At 43.5% G+C, this 19,282-nt stretch overlaps 1 protein-coding gene across 2 annotated transcripts in view; it reads right to left on the reverse strand.

Moving 5' to 3' along the window:
• Ttc27 (tetratricopeptide repeat domain 27) overlaps positions 1-19,282 on the reverse strand; it is a 132,829-nt gene that overhangs the window by 34,534 nt on the left and 79,013 nt on the right. For both annotated transcript variants that reach the window (XR_009058195.1, XM_057787389.1), the window contains exons 13-14: positions 17,162-17,389; positions 674-772 (exon numbers count right to left, since the gene is read on the reverse strand). Coding sequence is in view for 1 of the 2 variants with exons in the window: in XM_057787389.1 (XP_057643372.1) it covers positions 674-772; positions 17,162-17,389 (327 nt within the window). In the remaining variant the exon portion in view is untranslated. The remainder of the gene's footprint in view (positions 1-673; positions 773-17,161; positions 17,390-19,282) is intronic.

Consider the following 19,282-nt stretch of genomic DNA (forward strand, 5'->3'; position numbering starts at 1 on the left):
AAGTGGATACTGTGCTCTGCCCAACAATGGAACATTACCTGTCAGTTAAAAGTTAATGGAGCACCGATGCAGAACACAACACGACGGCTGTAAAACACTGAGGTAAGAGGAAGAAGCCAGCCACTAAGTCCGCTTCTCTGAAACACCGGGACTGAAAATCTATAGGGACAGTGACTGTCTAGTGCTGGAGAAGAGAAGACGGTAACGAGGGAGGAATGGAGAGTGAATCCTGATAGCAGCCAGGCTTCCTTTGGAGGAAGGAGCTTTAAAAATGTACTAACTTTGTAACTCTAAATATACTGAAAAAAATTAAAATCCTTAATTATTTTAAATAGCAATACCATATGTGAGCTATCATTTCCACAAAGTTGTTGAACAGAAAGGGAGAGATGCCACATCAAAACAATTGCCTTCTAGTGATGTAGTTAACATAGGAAGCATGTTCATAAATGATAAAAGACACAGGACACTGTGCCGTACTAATCAGGCTGATCAAGTTTTAACTAAGATATGATTCCCCAGAAAGTATTTTGACTGATAAACCATATCCCTTGAGTGTGCCCTTCCATCAAATATATACTACCACAAAAGCAGCTGCTACTCCGAGCTCTGCAGCATATTCAGATAATGGAAAAGAACACAAGAAACAAGAAAGAAGGCCAAACAAACTTACATCAGGCTCTAGGGTCACGCACCGCTGAAACGCCTTCGCTGAGCCCATGTAATCTTCCAAGGCCAAGTAGGCACAGCCTAGAGAAAACCAGACCCCAAGCTGCAAAGACCAAAAGTCAAAGTTAATCAGACACATAAACATATTTAGAGGATACAATCTGAACATATTTAAGATATTATCAAAGAATACACTCCTGTACAAAATTCAGAACTACATTTTAATTGCCTTGTGTTGAGTTTAAATGTAGGAAACCCAGTGAACAAAATTTACCACGAATTTCAAAGCTAATATAACAACAAAAGCGTGTACAATATTAATATTATTTGCAACTGATCAAAGAACCACAAACACAGGACAGAGTTCTGCTCTCATCCTCCATTCCCTCAGATAACCTCCCTGGCAGGTTTCTGTGTAGGCACATCTGAAAAAAAACTTGGAAGAGATAGGGTAAGAATCAGGCTGAGATTTGGAAAACAGGTAATTACGAAAGCATTCTGTTCAATGCAGAGTTTCCTTAAAATTCAATAGAACCTGTCAGAAAGAGCTGTAGCTGGTAAAAATTCAGTGGCATTAGTCAGAAATGCACTGATTATGAGCTGAGTTTGTTTTCCTCTCAGTCACAAAGCCAGTGGTGGATGGACGCCTACTTTCCTACAGACTGAACACAAAGGCAGGAGAGCAGTGGGAAAGGAAATGACGTACTCAGCATCTGGCCCCGCCTTCCCTATGCCTGAGAGGAGGAGCTACCTCAAAGTCCCTCTTCCCTAACCAGTCCCACAAAAACTTGGTCCATAAGGAGGGTAGAGGCCTCTTTAAACAGATAAAGATTTTTAGCTGATAGTTAGAGAGAAGCTTCCAAGGCAAATACCCTCAGGCAATTTAACACTTCACTCTGAATGCACAGAGTCTATAAATAACCAGCAGGGCTTTTCTGCAGACAGACCTTGGTAGAGGCTAGGTGAAGGCTACAGAGACAGAGTGCGTCTGGTGGGTGGGAGGAGGAGCAAAGAGACTTGCTGGAAACCAGCTTGCTGCCCCAACCACGGGACTTCAAGGTGAGACAGCTTACCACTTGGTTTTCACCTGGTTTTTTATAGACAGAATGAAAAGAATCATTCCCTGAACGTGACACAATCTGAAGGGACCCAAGGCCAGCACTGACCTATGCAACAGCAGCAGAACAAGCCCTGCCTCCCAAACAAGCTCAAAGCTTTGAAACCTTCACGCTGTGTTTCGTCAGTTCTCGGGTGCAGCCTTGTTTTAACATCTCTGAAACAAAGAAGTATCTGGGTTTTTATTTGTTTGCTTGGCTTTGGTTCTGGTTAATTACACAGGTCCCACTCTGTAGCCCAAACTGGTATCAAACTCATGGATCCTCCTGCCCCAGCGCCTCAGGTGCCAGGGTCGCTGGCACACATTAACACAACCCGATTCCTCATGGATGTTACCAGCAGCCGTTCATTCTGTACAAAGTGGTACTTACAATGCAAGGGTCCCTTCCCAGACAGCAGGCTAGAGGCAATGCACCCTAAATCACTTGGAATGAGGACTATGTCATTGCACTCTGGGACTAAGTTAGGAACACTGCAAACTGCCTTCAAGGGTCTCAAAATGTCTGGGCCTCAGCTGCCAAAAATACCAAATTCTCTTCCCCACATGTTGATATAAAAAAGAGTCTGTATAGAATCAAGATATAAATGAAAAACCTTATTTTTCAATCCATGAGAAAAGATTAAGAAATACTGCAAATAACAGCACTTATGATATAGCTCTAACCCACACTGGTCTGATGAGGGTTATTATTTACTTTTAAGTTTTAAAGAGCAGTTAATGCCTTATACTCAGTATCTTAAATTTTTAATGAAAATTTAGACAGATGACTTCATCTAATATAAAGTATTAATATGGTTCTTGTGTCCTTTACCTATGGTTATTTTTTGAAGTTGTTTGAATAATTTACATGGAGTGAAAGTCCCACAGTCAGTTAACTGCTAGCTGCCATCTATCATCGCCAGGAGGATGGAGGAGGAAGAGCCCTTTAGGCATCCTGTGAAGGTCCCATTTTTAAACTACAGGGTCTCCCCACTGTTTGTGGCTGACCTGCTGCACCATTTTGATTTTTTACTTCTCAACTGAGGGCTTTGGAATTTGAAGAATTGTGGACAATCCTTGGCATTTCTTTCACTTACTTTGAAATTATTACTTAAACTAGCACTACCAATAATGACTGGTGGGGTCCGTGCGAGGGCTCAGCAAGTCACAGCACTTGCCCCACAGGCCTGCAGGCTAGCTAGCCTGACATGTTCAAAGGAACAGTGACAAGAGACTGTACCTCAACAAGATGAAGGGACAGACTTCAAGCTGTCTGCTGACCCGCACACACATGCAGGGTTAGTCACACATGCATGTGCAAGCATACACGCCAACCCAATATATATGCAATAAACAAATCAAGAGACCTCAGAAACTTTCACAGAAGTCCCAAAAGCACAGCTGAATTCTTTAAGCTCTGAGATCACTATTATTTAGCCCAGAGCTGTTGGGTGGGTAGGTGAGTAGCTTCATTACATGTCCTGGTAGCTACATTTTACAAGCTTATTTTAATAATATCTAATCCTATATACACAAAATGAGATTGCTTCAACGTGTTATTAAATATATAAAATGCTTGAGATGTGTACCCAGGACTCGCAGCCTTGCAGATGACCCGCCACTGTCTCTGCCCTTAGGAGTAAATCCAGGCCTGGCTAAGGGACCATCGCTCAGGAAGGCAGTGTCACCCCAGGAGGTGAGCTCACCTTAAACCATGCTAAGGACACTGGCAGAGGAAGGAGCCCTCTGATGAGTCATGAAACTCCCTTCCTGCCTCCTGGCCTGGTCCAGAGCCCCAGGAGGTGCGCACCTTTCTAAGTAGAAACATGTAGCCTTCTCTTTTTTCTCTCTTGACTCTTTAGGGTGCTGGTCAGACCCTAAATATGCTTTTTCTACAGCTTTAGGCTTCCTTATTCTTTCTCTAAACACCACCCCCACCCTACCACGTGGCTGCCTGTCACCGTGTGTCTCCTGTGTGTCACCTCCATGCCAGCTTAACTCAAAGGACAAATTTTTTCCTTCTTTCCCCCAGGCAGCTGCTAAGATTCACAGCTTGCCCGCTCTGGAAGTTTTCTTTTGAATGCTAAACACACTGTGCTCAACTTTCCATTTGAGTCTATTCTTAAATTATTTTACTAACGGGCCTAAGAACATCAAGAGAGGACCCCAGTGTTGCCAGTACCTTAAGGGGACACTGACAGTACCCCCAAATTTCTGGTAACCACAGAATGTATCATCTTTGACTAGCCACATCCAACCCAGGCTTTCACATACTAGAATCACTCTTGTTCCCTCCCTCTAGTCAAAATAATTTTCACTTAACAAGCAGCTATTAAATATGACAGGCATTGACACTGTGAGCTTTCCATTATACCTTCATGTCTTCCTCACAAAAACTCTGCCAGGGAATGTCACCCGATAAGGAAACACTGAATGAGCAGGAGCTATGCAACCACATTAGTGTTACTTCAAAGTCCACATCCTTTCCACTTAGCCATACTGCCTCCTAATATACCATCTTACCCACAAATGATCCACCTGTCTCCAGATAACATGTACTGGAACACCAGGAGATTTATGCATCTGTTTGTTTATTTACCTTCAGAACACACAGAGCATGGCTCCTTTCCCAAAGACTGTCTTGACAGGGCTATGCAGACAGGCAGAGAAGCAGCAACGGGTGGATGGATATGTTCAGATAGAGGGGAGAGCTGAAAGGGTCTGGCCAAGAATGGAAAGAAACAACCACTTGAGAGGCTCTGTTGAGATTGCTATAGAGCTCACACATCTGGGGAAAGTCAGGAGCCATGGCTACTGCTGGTCATGACCTGTGGAAGCCAGAGTCCAGTGTGTAGGAGCCAATACAGAAACACAAAAGCAGACACTGTTTATTTTGGATAAAATGATGCCTGTATTTAAATAACGATTGTTTAAGTGTTTTAAATATTTTTTTAAAGAACATGAACATGATCTGCTAGATTTTCCCGCCAGAGCCACACAGGGTACAAGAGACAAGAGAAGATGGCTGGCTGAGGGGTTCTGAGCATCTCTGCGGCTCCAGTTGTTATACCAAACCTCTGCATCTCGCCCCTGGGTGTTAAAGGAGGTGGGGGGTTAACAGGCTAAAATTCCAAAGCTCTAAGACTCCCCAGAAGTGAAAGGGTTCAGAGGTCCACTGGTGCCATCTGGTGGTGGGATAAACACACTGGCCATAAGAAGAGCATTCAGAACCCACCTGTGGGTTTGAAGAGCTACAAGAGAAATTACACATAACTCAAAAGAAGCCAAGAGAAAAACATGACCTAGAGAGAGGGCAGTTTCAATAATCAAGGCTCACACTTTTCTGCATCTGTGTCACGTGTGCTAAAGGTTAACAGAATCTAGCCCTAAAAGCACACCCATTCTCCATTCTCTGCCTTCTACCTCTCTAGCTCAGTCCCACGGCACAAATGCAAACCGGCTGTCAATGAAGGTCATCAAACAGGAAGCATACTGGACCAAATCCAAGACCACCACTGTTTGATAGCGACTTCGTGCCGCCATCTTAGGTTCTCCCCACTGAGGGTGCACAAGCTCTCACCTGTCAGCGTCACTGTCTCCCGAAAGGGGCAGTTTTCTCCCTCGGTTTCCTTTTACTGCAGACTACTGGTTCTTTAAGGCTGTTTCTCTTCTTGCTGTTTGGCTGTTACAGCTGTTCTGTTATTTGTGTATTCTTTCCAAAATACTTAACAGTATGCTTGAGTCACATGCACCTGAGACTCTCCTGGTAGATTTATCTTCCTGTGGGGCTACAGATAACAGGAACAGTAATTTGCCACCATTACTCAGGCAGTGCACTAGGCAGGGAAGTCCCACGTTTACTACAGAGAGCCGATAGTGGACCAGAACTGTGCTAACTTACACACATGCTGACTGTGTGGAGTGGCGTATGAAAGCATAGAAGAGGCTGGCCTGACCATGCTCCTTGGAGTTCTCAGGACTCAGAGGCAGGTCTCAGGTACCCTCCCCACTGTCCTTAGTTTCAGTTACAGCCCAGCTGTTACCACTGGGTTCGTGTCTCTCGGCAGTTTAACATGTTAGATCTTAGGAGTTTTGTTTTTTTTTATTGCTTGCCAATAAGAGAAAGGAAGAAAAAAAGGAAAGAATCTTTTCTTTTTCTGTACATATTATCCACACATGTCCACCATCCTGTCCGCCCACTGGAATGTGAGCACCAACCTCCTTGAATCTTCTACCACAACCAATACAGCCTTACAACAGAAACTATCAGATTACATTTCAAATAAAGATATTTTATTCTTTCAAAAACTAAAGAGCCAGCCATGGTGGCACATGTTCATAAACCCCAGTATTAGAGAGGCTGAGGGGGTTAAAAAAAAATGACGTTCAAAGCCAAACTAAGCTATGTAGCAAGAACCTGTCTCAAAACAAAACAAAACCTCTAAAATGACAAACATTTGCCCCTATACATGAAGGACAAGAACAGGCCTTGGGATGATGAAATCACAGACACCGGGCTACAGAGGCCTGGCTAGCAGGGAGGCCTCTAGAAACTAACTAGGTTATCAAGTGCTGCACAGTTCCCGGAAAGCAATCTTACAACTTTATTTTGCTTCTAATGAGGCCCAATGAGTCTTCATTAAAGGGGAAAAAAACTTGTAAGCTGACCGCTTAAGGTATTCAGAGCTCTGTAGGACTTGGCCTTGGCCAACACAGCATTATCTCCTTCCATCAACTCCTCAGAGAAGAGCAGCTCTGGAGCTGGACTGATGGACAGGCTGAACATCAGCTCCAGTCCTCAAGAATTCCAGGAGCTGGTTCAAATGACTTCTATTTCTTCATCTACAAAGGGGGTGAAAACAGAAGGACCTTGGTGGCTGTGCTGCTGGCTAAGGATACTCTCAGAGGGCTTACACAACAGTACCTGGAACCTGGTCACATGCAATACTAGATGCTATATTACTATTACGACAGAATAAAATGAAGTCAAACTCTACAGTTATCAAGAATCTTTGTTTTTCTAAATGACCATGTTTGCAAACAGAGGCTCTCGTTCCCAGAATACATGTTCCCAGTTTTCACGTCTGTCCGAACCTAACATGCTCTTTAGGTCCACATCAATACTTCTCTGACCTTTCCTGACCATCAGTTTCATTTACCTCTCAGCAGCAAAAGCACACTGCCCATTTAGTCTACTGATGGTTACATGTGACCCATACACACCTCTTTCCCTCCATTTAACACACGTAAGTCAAAGGGGTGCAAGCCTGCATCTTAACATAATCTTTTGCATCTCTCGGTACCTCTAAGTGGTCTCAAAGGACTCCACATGTACAGACTAGCTTAAGTCATCAGTGCTTAACAGACAGGAACTACATTCCTCCAGTCTCAAGCAAATGTTAAATATGTCTGTCATCTCTTCTCATTCCGCTGTCTCCTAGTGACTAGCCCGTCTGCCACTCAGCCTCACCACTGGCTTCCCTCTACCTTTGGCCACCAGAGTGCTTCATTTCTGACTACAGCAACTCAACACCTCTAGTATCTCAGCACTACATTTGGCCCTCATCTCCTGGATGTCCCACAGACAGGCAGTTTACTGATGCTAATCAACACTACATTTGACCCCATCTCCTGGATGTCCCATAGACAGGCAGTTTACTGATGCTAATCAACACTACATTTGACCCCATCTCCTGGATGTCCCCATAGACAGGCAGTTTACTGATGCTAATTTGCTGTCTCACCTACAACTCTCTCTTTAGTCTCCAGAGCCAGTTTCTGAAGGTCACCAGTGGGCTTCAAAGTCAGGGACCACTTCTGGGCCTTCTATGAATTTTGTGGACTTTGACACTTCCTGATGGTTGTTCTTCCTTTAACTTCTATGATTGCTCTCCCTTGGCTCTTTCCCCTCTGGCCAAGTCTGCTGTGTTAACCCCAGTGTTCTGTTTGGTTTGTATTCCAGCAGTATCCAGAGTAGAAGACCCTGACCAATAGCCTCAGCTGGTACAATGTTTTCTAAGGGATTTGTTTCCTATTGTGGTTTCAACTCACATTCAAAGAACATCACCTGTATGCTCCACTCTGGCTCACAAGTGGCCTTCACTGAAGCCTTTAGCTCTAAGGGACTATCAGTTATCTTTTCTTAAATCACCTCATATTCAACATCCAAAACTACATAACCTTCCTGCAAAATGGTATTTTTCTCTTCCTCAGCTTCCTATAGCTAATTTAAGAGGTTCTGAGTCTGGAGATGCAGCTCAGTGGTATAATGTATACTTAGCATGTGCCAGCACCTGGGATCAATCCCCACTAACTAGTGCGCGTGCGCACACACACACACACACACACACACACACGCACACGCACACGCACACCTGGCATCCACACTGATTCATGTTTTCCCTCAACCTTGCCAAAACAAGAGTAAACTCAGAACATTTTCCTTTGTAACAAACTTCAACCTATTCCTCCTCATACTTACTGCTAAAGTCACTGATACTTACCTGCGACATTCATTCTGCATATAAATTTTTGACAATACCATTTGTGACATATTGGTCATACACACAAAATCCCAACAAATCCCAGCAGAGTCCCCTATCCATAAAGTCAGATAACCCTAAAGCAGGCCCGTAAGTGGCTCACAAAATGATACACCCTTTACCATTTTCCATCACAAACTCTTTGCTCTCTACTCAGAGGTTGGCACAGCCTATTGATGCCACATTTGCATCTGGCACATGGCAGGCACTCAGGACTACTCTGTCAGGCAACCACACAATGTTCTATCTAAACAGTAACCTTTCAAAAGACCAGGAGCACTAAAATGATGTAAAATAAATGATTTTTAAAAGCCTATCTATTAACTATTGGCCAACTGTTAGTTTTATCATTTAAGGGGATTTTGTAGAACAGTATATTAAAAAAACCCAAATTCAAAAGGCAAAAGCATTATAGTCTCTTGTATGTGAGAAGCAGTCGGATCTCTGTGAGTTCAAGGCCAGCCTGGTCTACGAGACCTAGTTCTAGGACAAGCCCCAGAACTACAGAGAAACCCTGTCTCAAAAAACAAAACAAAACAAAACAAAACAAAAAAAAAAAACAAAAAAAAACAAAAAAGAAAGAAAGAAAGAAAGAAAGAAAGAAAAGAATAATAGTTTTAATTCTTCAATTAAAAATTTCAATATTTTAATTCTATTTTGTGCTCAGGGAGCGAAGGGAAGTGAGGGAAGGAAACACACAAGCTTATAACTGCCTGTAACTCCAGCAGATCAGCGCCCTCTTCTGGCCTCCAGCAGCACCTGCACTCATGTGCACAAATCTGTGCTCAGACACACATATTCAGAACCTAAAACAGAAAAATAACTCTTAAAAAAAAAAAAAGGTTATATCCAAATGCAGCTTTTAGTTGTGAGGGGTGAAGCTTTTGGTCATTTCTTAACACTTCACTTTTTATGTAGAACAAATAAAAATGAGCAAAATTAGTTTTAATAGATTATTTTTTCTTGTATGTACACATAATTTCTTATGTATGTATATAGATTTCATGTTGATACGAGGAATGAGGTCACACACTCAAATGTAATAGCACTTTTTGTGAAAAGCCATTGATTAATTTCTTGTAATAGTTTGGTTTTTGGTCTATTAAATGCATTCTGGATAAAGAGTACTGGAAATTCAATCTGTCGTGGGAAATATCTAATATTTCTAAATGCTGTTATAAATTCATATAAGCTAAACAAACAGGAAGGTGAAACTACTCGTTTTAGAGGACACAAAATAAGATGTAATTTGACTTATGTATTTCCCAGTAAGTAACTTCTGCATTATTAACAGTAGTAGTGGTGGTAGCATTTTGAGATACTTTCTCACTCTGCAGCCCAAGGTGGCCCAAAATTCACAGTCCCCTTGCATATCTGACAAAACTTTTAGTCTTGAATATGTTCTTTTTGGCCTTTTTGTAAGTTTGTGCCTTACAAATAACTCCCTCGGTATTTCCTTTGTTGCTAAACGGTTAATTAGTTCTAACTAATCATTGTGTCCACCTCACCAGACTGCACCCGAGGGTACAAACTGGAACTATTTGTCCATTTACAACTAATTCTCGCCTTGCTAATCCACCACTTATCTGAGGGCGCAGTGAAGGTGCTATCTCCTCACCCACCAACAAACATTCGCTGAGGCCCTCCTGCGTGGGAGGCACAGGGACAGGACCAGGAACACTGAAGTGAGCACACAGGGGAGAACTCACACCTTCACATCATTCTCATTCTTCTTGAAGAACGTTTTGTTAAGTAAGCTGTGCATAATAGCTATAGCGAGGCTGTGGAGAAATGTGAAGCAGGAATGAGAAGCCTGAGGTGACAAGGTGGTTTTAAGGGGCAGGAGCGAAGGAAGGGTTTCTGAAAAGTGACATCAGAGTAATGACTTAACAAATATGACCACAGATGGTGAGCTAACTGGCTAGCTCCAGGCAGACGAGCAAGCGTAAAGAGCACCTATGTATTCCGAGAGCAAAGAGGGCAGTGGATGGAAGAGGAGAGAGAGAAGACCACACTCAAAGGGTCTGGAATGTTCGGGTGGGGACCCCACCCCAAGACCCCTCACCTGGACTTGCCTCAGTCCAGACTCTGCCCCCGAGAAAGCCCACCATCGGTGGCTCCACCCCTGAGGGCATTAAAGTCCCCACCTCATGGTTTCATCAGCTTCTCCTGGAGCCACCCAGGAATGCTGTGCTCAGAACAAACCTGGGTTTATTAATTCAGTTTGAGTGGCTTACTACAACAGTGGCGACAGATTCCCATTAACCAGGATTCAAACTTAGCACAAAGGACTCTGGCTCGTGCTAATGAAATGGAGGGAACATATGATCCCATTCAAAAAAGGCTTTGGATGTTCACCGAGAACAGGCAAAAAAGGACAAAGGGGCAAAAAGACCAGAAAAGGAAGAACTATAATTAATCAGATAAGACAATGGCAATCTGGACCAGGATGGTAAAAGGTAGTAAAATGTAATCTGATTTTTAGATGCTTTTTGGTTTTGGTTTTGTATTTTGAGACAGGATCTCTCTGTAATTGCCCTGTCCTGAAACTTACTCTGTTGACTACACTGGTCTCGGAACTCACAGAGATCCGCCTGCCTCTGCTTCCAAGTTGGGATTAAAGATATGAGCCACCACATCCATTGCATTTTTAAGGTAGATCTGCTAGGGCTGTATATTGTTACTGTTCTCGTTGCCGTGACAGAATACCTGACCAAAGCATCCTATGGAAAGAAGGCTGGATTGGCTCAGAGTTAGAGGCTGCTGTCTGTCAAGGCAGGCAAGCAAGGGACGGCAGCAGAAACACAAGACAGCCGGTCACATGGTATCCATGGTCAGGGCTTAGACAGCTGCTGTGAACAATCCCTCTGTACACTGTGTACATATGTGTCTCTATGATTGGTTTAACAAACAAGCTGACAGGATAAAGTTGGGCAGGAGAGTCAAACTGAGAATAATGGGATGAGAAGGGCAGAATCAGGAGTCGCCAGCCAGACACAGAGGGAGCAGGAGATTAACACGCCATGATAATAAAGTACCATACCACCACATAGCAGAGAACAAATAAGGAATATGGATTAACAAAATATTAGAGCTAGTTAATAATAATCCTGAGCTATTGGCTAAGAATTTACAGTTGATATAAGCCTCTGTGTGGTAATTTGAGAGCGGCTGTGGGACAGGAAAACTCCACCTACAGACAGCTTTCTAGTCAATCGGAACTCCAACTCATGGAATAGTGCTGCCCACAGGGTAAGTCCTCCCACCTAAACTAACCTAACCTAATTTAGATAATCCCTCACAGATGTGCCCAGAGATTGGGCTCCTAGGTGAGTCTAGACCCTGTCAAATTGACAATCCATATTAGACATCACGGTTTTGTTAATAGATTAGATGTGGGAAATCAAAGATAACTCCAGAGCTGTGTGGGGTTGACATTAAGAAGAAAAGGGATGGTGGTGAGTGGGTGGACTAAGAAGAGCAGCCCAGAAGTTGGATTTAAAGTAATGAATGTGGAGACTGAGAAAGCAACTAGATGCAGGAGTCTGAACTCCAGAGAAGTCAGAAGTCAGGAAGGAAAAGAAAACTTAGGGAGTTATCAGCTGCAGACAATCGTTAAAGCTATGGAGTTATCTGAAGTCAAGGCAGTAGCTGCAGAGACAAAACCCAAGGACTAAGTAAAGCCTTAGGCCCTCAGGAGTCAGCAAAGGAGACTGAGAAAAAATGACCACTAAGGCAGGAGGAAACTGACCATGTTGGCGTGTTACAAAAGACTGGGTCTCTGAGATTGCACTTCACATGTCTGGGGTACCCGGCACTCAGCAATGAGGCTACAGCAGGCTAAGATAGAGAATTCCTTTTCCCAGCTCATATGGAGTTGACGGCAAGGTAACCTTTCGGCAGAGGCTACTACAACTGCCAGATTCAGTGCAGTTATCTAGAAAAGCAAAAATTTTAAAGTACAATACCAAAGTTGGGCTTTGCAACCTCTGAAAGAGTGATTTAAATTAGGGTACAGTTTTTCAACCAGAGTGCTACTGACATGATATGCCAGAAAAAATTACTAAAGATAGCATAGCTATGTTGTGCATTATGGGTACTTTTTCCCCTGCAACTCTGGTATCTCTCCCTTTCAGAAACCAAATAGCACATACCTTCACTTCCCCATTATGAAAACCAAAATTACCTCCAGAAATTACATAATCACATGCAGTTAGAATAGCTGAGTCGGTACAGCTGCCAATGCAAACCAACGCCAAAGTTATACACTACGCATTTTGGGGGCCAAGTAATACCCATTAACTTCAGTAGATCACTGTATGTGAATGTATCCTACTCTTCTCCAGAATGCTATCTGACACCAGGTTTAGAGGAGACTAACTACGCAGTATTCAGAGTGGCAAAGCAAGCAGTTAGCTCAACCTGTCAATATGCACACGCACATGCGTACACACGCAAGCACACGCACACATACCTTAAACACCCCTTCCGTTTGAAAATACCATAATGAAACCTAATTTTTCTAAAGCTAATTTTAAAAAAAGCATTATCTGTTTTTTGTTTTGTTTTCTGTTTGTTTTTGGTATAAAAGACTACCAGGTCTATCTTTTTGGCACACTCATTTTCATACCATTTCACCACTATCCATGATAGGCAAGAGATAGGAGCAATCTGAGTCTCCACCCAATGAGCAGGCAAACAGAAGGGGTTCTCATATCTACTGTAGCACAGAGGAACCCTGAGGACACTCCGCTAAGTGAAATAAACCAGTCCTCAAAGACAAATACTGCAGGTGGAAAGGTAGCTCAGAAGTTAAGAGCACTGGCTGCTCCTGGAGATGACCAGGACTAGGTTCCCAGTACCCACAGGTTAACTCACAAACGTCTGTAAACCCAGTTCTGGGGAATCCAACACTGTGATGTACTTAGACACATGCAAGCCAAACACCCACACACATAAGAAAAAAGAGACAAGTACTGAATGGCTCTGCTCTTATGAAGTGTGTAGAATAGTTAAATCCATAGGAAGGGAAGCAAATGGTGGCTGCCAGAAGTTGAAAGGAAGGGGAAATGGGGACTTGCTAATGGACTTAAGAATCCCAGTTTCACAAAATGCAAGTTTGTGGAGACCCGTTGCCAATCTTAAACCAGGACTATCCCAGCAGCAGCCCATGAGCTGTATGAGCTCTAGGATATAAATATGGCCTGACACAAATATCATACACTTACTTACAGCACTATGAGATTTTTTTGATTTTTTATGATGTGTTTGGAACTTGACTATATGGTTCTTGAGTGTAAATTCTATAACTCACCAAGTTGCACTGCAATATCACACGAAGTTAAGTGTACACACACACTTCCTCTTTGGGTGGATGACAACACTAGAGCCACTAATAGGGCTCAACTTGCTGACTGTATCAATGATGGTGACGCTGAGGAAACGGCTTTTAGTGCCATTAAAGGCACAGCTAAAGAAATGTATGCGAAGTAGTAAAATGGAGTGCTATGGTGATCCTCTTTGATCTGGCTCAAAGAGAATCGGTATATCTGGCTAATTACTTGGGGTGTCCTGCAGATGGTAGGCAAAAATCAAAGTCTCAGAAAATTAATATTAGATGACACAATTACTGCCCCCAAACTCACATTCAATGAAGCATCACTGCACAGTACATCAAGAAAATGTATAGTCAAAAGCATTAAAAATGGGTAAAAGCTGCCGGGTGGTGGCAGCACATACTCTTAGTCCCAGAATACAGAAGGCAGAAGCAGACAAACCTCTGAGTTCAAGGCTGCCTAGTCTACAGAGTGAGTCCCAAGACAGCCAGAGTTACACAGAGAAACCTTGTCTTAAATAAATAAACAAAATATAAAGAAGCAAACAACAACAACACAAATGGGTAACAACATATAAATTGCTATCAAGACTGTGAATTTCATAAGGGACAAGAGATTAAATCATCATCAATTACATTCCTTAAAACTGCCCAGGCTCTTTTCAACAAAACGGGGGGGGGGGGGGGTGTCTAGGCAACATCACTACTTTTCAGGAATAAAATGGCTAAATCAAGGTCAAATATCAAAAAGATTTCATGATTTTCAACTCACCATCACATTGCTTGTAGTTATCAAAACAAAAGTTACCAGAACTTGACAACAAAACCTAGCTTATAGACTTGTCATTTTCCATGGATTTAACCACCCACTTAAATGAGTTAAGCATGTTTCTTTAAGGTAAAATCAATGTATCGAGCTGCAAGTATGACAAGTCCAGATTAAGGCAGACAATTTTATGCACCCTGACACATGGGCTAAATACTATCCTGTGAACAAAATATGTAGCTTTGCTTCTCAATTTGACACAGAATTTAAACACAGACTTTGGGATTTCCATGAAAGTAGTATTTTGGTATATTCAGGACTCCATTTTCAATTGACACGAATCTATGTAACCTGCCAACTTACACATAAAGCTGTAACCTAACATTCATCTTAAAGAAAAAAATGTGATCATGTGTTTTCCCAGCTTTTAAACACCATGAATTACTCATGTCATCTATGGCAACACCTAGATTTGTGAGCAACAACTTTACAAACCATTTTAGATGTTTTTATTTCATGTGCATGAGTGTTTTGCCTGCCTGTATGTAAGTGCACCATGAGTATGGCTGGTGCCTGAGGAGGTCAGAGGAAGGTATCGGGTCCCCTGGAACTGGTGCTACGGATGGTTGCTAGGAACAGAACTCCAGTTCTTGGCAAGAGCACCGTGTTGTGTTCCTAACAGCTGAGCAACTCTCCAGCCCACATGAGCAACTGTTCTCACCAAAGCACACCGAGAGTCCCATGAGAACCAAGCTGTCTGATGAGCACTTAGAGCTGACCAGGAACTGCAACTGCTTCCACCAAACCAGATACTGGCACATTCTGTTGTCAGACACAATGTTCTATGTTCCTTTGTAACTGTCACATTTATGTGTTTTTAAAAGCCCACAAAGTTTGTGACTTAGATATATTCATTTTCTTTATTAGTGGTCACAAACAGGGCCTGCTCAATAACCTTAAAAGACCCTCTGAAGGTGCTGCATGGTTAGGATCAGTCTGTGACAGACTTGCTGCCTATCTGTAATAGCAAATGTCTGTCACACAAACTGTACAGATTTGTTCTCATAGGCTTTCATTATTGCCTGTAGATTTAATGTGTGATGTAAGAAAGTTCTTTTCCATCTTGTGTGTGACCCTGAGGAACCAAAAGGTCAGCCTCCCCTATTCTAGACAAATTGATGTGATGTGGGAGTGATTTTTTTTTAATCTGTTGTTTTTATTGGCTAATTAATAAAGAAACTGCCTAGGCCCATTTGATAGGCCAACCCTTAGGTGGGTGGAGTAAACAGAACAGAATGCTGGGAGAAAGAAGCCGAGTCAGACTCAGGTTAAGATCTCTTCTGGTAAGCCAGCTTGTGGTGCTACATAAAATATTAGAAATGGGTTAGATCAATATGTAAGAGCTAGCCAATAAGAGGCTAAAACTAATGGGCCAGACAGTGTTTTAAAAAATACAGGTTCCGTGTAATTACTCCGGGTAAAGCTAACCAGGTGGCGGGACGCAGCCAGAATACAGTTTCCATGTAATTACTCCGGGTAAAGCTAACTGGGTGGCAGGACGCAGCCCTGCCGCTCCACCAACATTGATGTTTTCAGTGTAAAAGACACTCCCTGCGTCTGCTGTCCACACACAGGCAAGGAGTGGAAGTCTCCACCAGATGAATTATTCAAACCAGTGCGCATGTGCAGGTGCCAGGACCAGTGAAATGAGGGCAAATACAAAGTCTGACACAGAGAGAGAAGATGGTCTCTTATGCAATCACTTCACCAGCTGAGAATTGTTGGGTATCAATAAGGTGGATCTCCCCTTAGAGATAGGACCTCTCCTGCAGATTTACCAGGAAGTTAAGGAGCTAGACACCTTTTGCATTAATTTTTCTTTCTTTTTTTTTTTTTTTTTGGTTTTTCGAGACAGGGTTTCTCTGTGGTTTTGGAGCCTGTCCTAGAACTAGCTCTTGTAGACCAGGCTGGTCTCGAACTCACAGAGATCCGCCTGCCTCTGCCTCCTGAGTGCTGGGATTAAAGGCGTGCGCCACCACCGCCCAGCTGCATTAATTTTTCAAATCTTATAAAGTTGTTCACGTGGGGCTGGAGAGATGGCTCCCATCAGTAAAGTGTTCAAGCTCAAGGGCCTGAGTTTGATTCTCAGAACCCATGTAAAAAAAACACCTTTCTAATGCCAGCACTGGAAAAACACAGAGAGCAGGATCCCCAGCTCAGTGGCAGTCCACACAGACAGCACAGACAGCAGGATCCCCAGCTCAACAGGAGTCCACACATACAGCACAGACAGCACAGACAGCAGGATCCCCAGCTCAACGGCAGTCCACACAGACAGCACAGACAGCAGGATCCCCGGCTCAGTGGCAGTCCAAACAGACAGCACAGACAGCAGAATCCCTGGCTCAACAGCAGTCCACACAGACAGCACAGACAGCACAGACAGCAGGATCCCCGGCTCAGCAGCAGTCCACACAGACAGCACAGACAGCAGGATCCCCGGCTCAGCGGCAGTCCACACTGCCTGTTTAGTGGGCTCTGAACGAATGAAAGAACAAGGCCGGCAGCTCCCGAAGGACTGACACAGGCCCAAAGGCAAGTGCACCTGCATACATATCTACAGAAAATATATTTTCAATGTTCTGATCTATTTGCGCGTGTATAAATCTAGACATTTTCTCCTGAAATGATCAATAGTGCCTTCTACATGTTACTGTATTTATTGAAGAACCGGAGGCTTTCTGAGGTCTCACCTGCATGGGGTTGATCTTCACTGAGCGTTCAAAGCACTCCACACACTCCCGAAACTCCTTGTTCCGAAGGTGGAGGAGGGCTTTGGAGCGCTGGGCACGAGCACTTCGGTGTCGGGACAGCTCCCAGGCCTTGTCGTAGCAGGAGTGGTCTTGCAGGACATCTCCAAGCAAGCAGTATAAACTCGGTGTTTCCTTTTTCTCCAGTTCTCGCCTAAGGATTTCTTCTGCCTGGGAACAACAAAAACAGTAAAATCACTTAATTGTGACTGACTGCTCTTTTTAGTACACGCACAACTTTTATCTCATAGTCTGTGTATTTTCAGTTACTTGCCATTTTAAGGCTCGAGAATACAAGCTGCCTGAGAAAGGCCCAAGGGAAAGCAAGTGAAAAAGAACCAGGAGGGGCAGGGCCTGCTCTATGGCCCTGGGATCCCCTGGGTACTGGGGCGCTGCCTGCCTGGCAGGAGGGTGCACTTCAAGACGTTCCCTGCTCTGCTTGGCCCCACTGCTGCTGCTAGAGAAGGGCCTTTACCTCGCCTCAGCCCACAGCATTATTGGTTCTAAGTCTTCTCTATTTATGTTGTTGAAGAGCAGACACAGGGCAGTGCCGAAGGAGACAATGCCAAGTAGAAAGGACAGGGAACTGAGGTGGGAGTCGGGTTATAAAGAGGCAGAAGGGGGAGAGCAGGCAGCAGTCACTGGACGGGCCCAGAGAGCTGTCAGTCCTTTAGACCCAAAAGGTCTCAGAGCTCTAATTGTAAGCGCCCAAGGCCTAGAGCTCTAATTGTACGCTCCCAAGGCTGGAAGTATCAAGGCCAAGGAGCCCTGTCCCCGGGCCTACATAAGAGCTGCCGAGCCAGGGGCCTGATCCTCAAAGCTTTACCTGGAGCCACAGCTCTAGCAGCTACAACTTGCTACGGCTCACACCTGTCTACCTGACCACCGCTGGCAAATGCTCAACAATACAACAGTTGCCAAAGACCGGCACTTAAGGAAGTTCTCCTTATTTACCCCAACCTCTGTCCAAGCGGAGCAAAAGATACACCCAGCCTGATTGGTAGCATCAATACCAGGCAGGCACATGTGGTTCCAAACAGCCCATTGGCTTCAGAACTTAAGGATTGATGTTCATAATGCAAGGCCACCTGATCAAGTAAACTAATTCTGTGTGTATTACGACTACGCATCCTCAACTTACTTCACCCACGTCTGCCATCCTGTTTCTGATCATCGGCAAACTGAAAGTCTGTATATTAGACTTAGTGTAAGTTAGACATATCTGTAATTACTAAATCATCTAATTAATTTGTGGACTCTTTTAAAAACGGATCCACTTCTGAAAGTGTCTTTAAATGTCGGCACTTTTGCATCTGTGATATAGTACAGGTAATTTATAGACTGTCCAGCCTTACTCCAGACATGGATTCAAAATTTATTAAACAGTTTCCTAGGGAAAATAATTATAAGTCCCTGAAAGCCAAAACAAACATGAAGTTTTATAATTCAACATTTTAGAACATAAGCCCTCTCTTCACAAATAATATAAAGGTTATTAATGTATCTGATCAAATCTCTATGATCTATAAAGACAGACACTTAACTAAAACTTCATGATAGCGGCCGCACCATCTTTGGGGAAATACGCTTATAGTGTGGTTTAAAGCATTTCTCTTGACAAGGCGGCATTTAAACTTTGTGCCACGCCATTCCAGAAATTCCAAAGCTGACTCACTTAAAATTCCTTTCTGTTCTACCCTGTTGTAGCAGAGTCTGTGGTCTGCAATAAATATCATAGTCACTCGGTACGGGTGTGATTGCAGGCACTGTCTCCCTGGAAATCTCTGTCCGCAGCTCATCTGTTGAGTTGGAAGATGCCATGACTGTGAAGTGTACAAACACTGGCAATCCATGACACCTAGTGAAGAAAGAATTCTTGGTGCCTCAGACTAAAGCACTGACAAGCACGGGGTTTTGTGTACTGAGTGACAGGACACTATGAAGGAGCACCAGCAAGAGGTAGGTCAGCTGCTTCCAAATTCACTAGACAGTGGATTCACTAGACAGTGTTTCCATCCTCAAGGTGGAGAACGAGGGACTTCCTGATGACCTCAGAGGGCTTGT

Source organism: Chionomys nivalis, chromosome 1 (assembly GCF_950005125.1).
Source record: "Chionomys nivalis chromosome 1, mChiNiv1.1, whole genome shotgun sequence".
Taxonomy (NCBI): Eukaryota; Metazoa; Chordata; class Mammalia; order Rodentia; family Cricetidae; genus Chionomys; species Chionomys nivalis.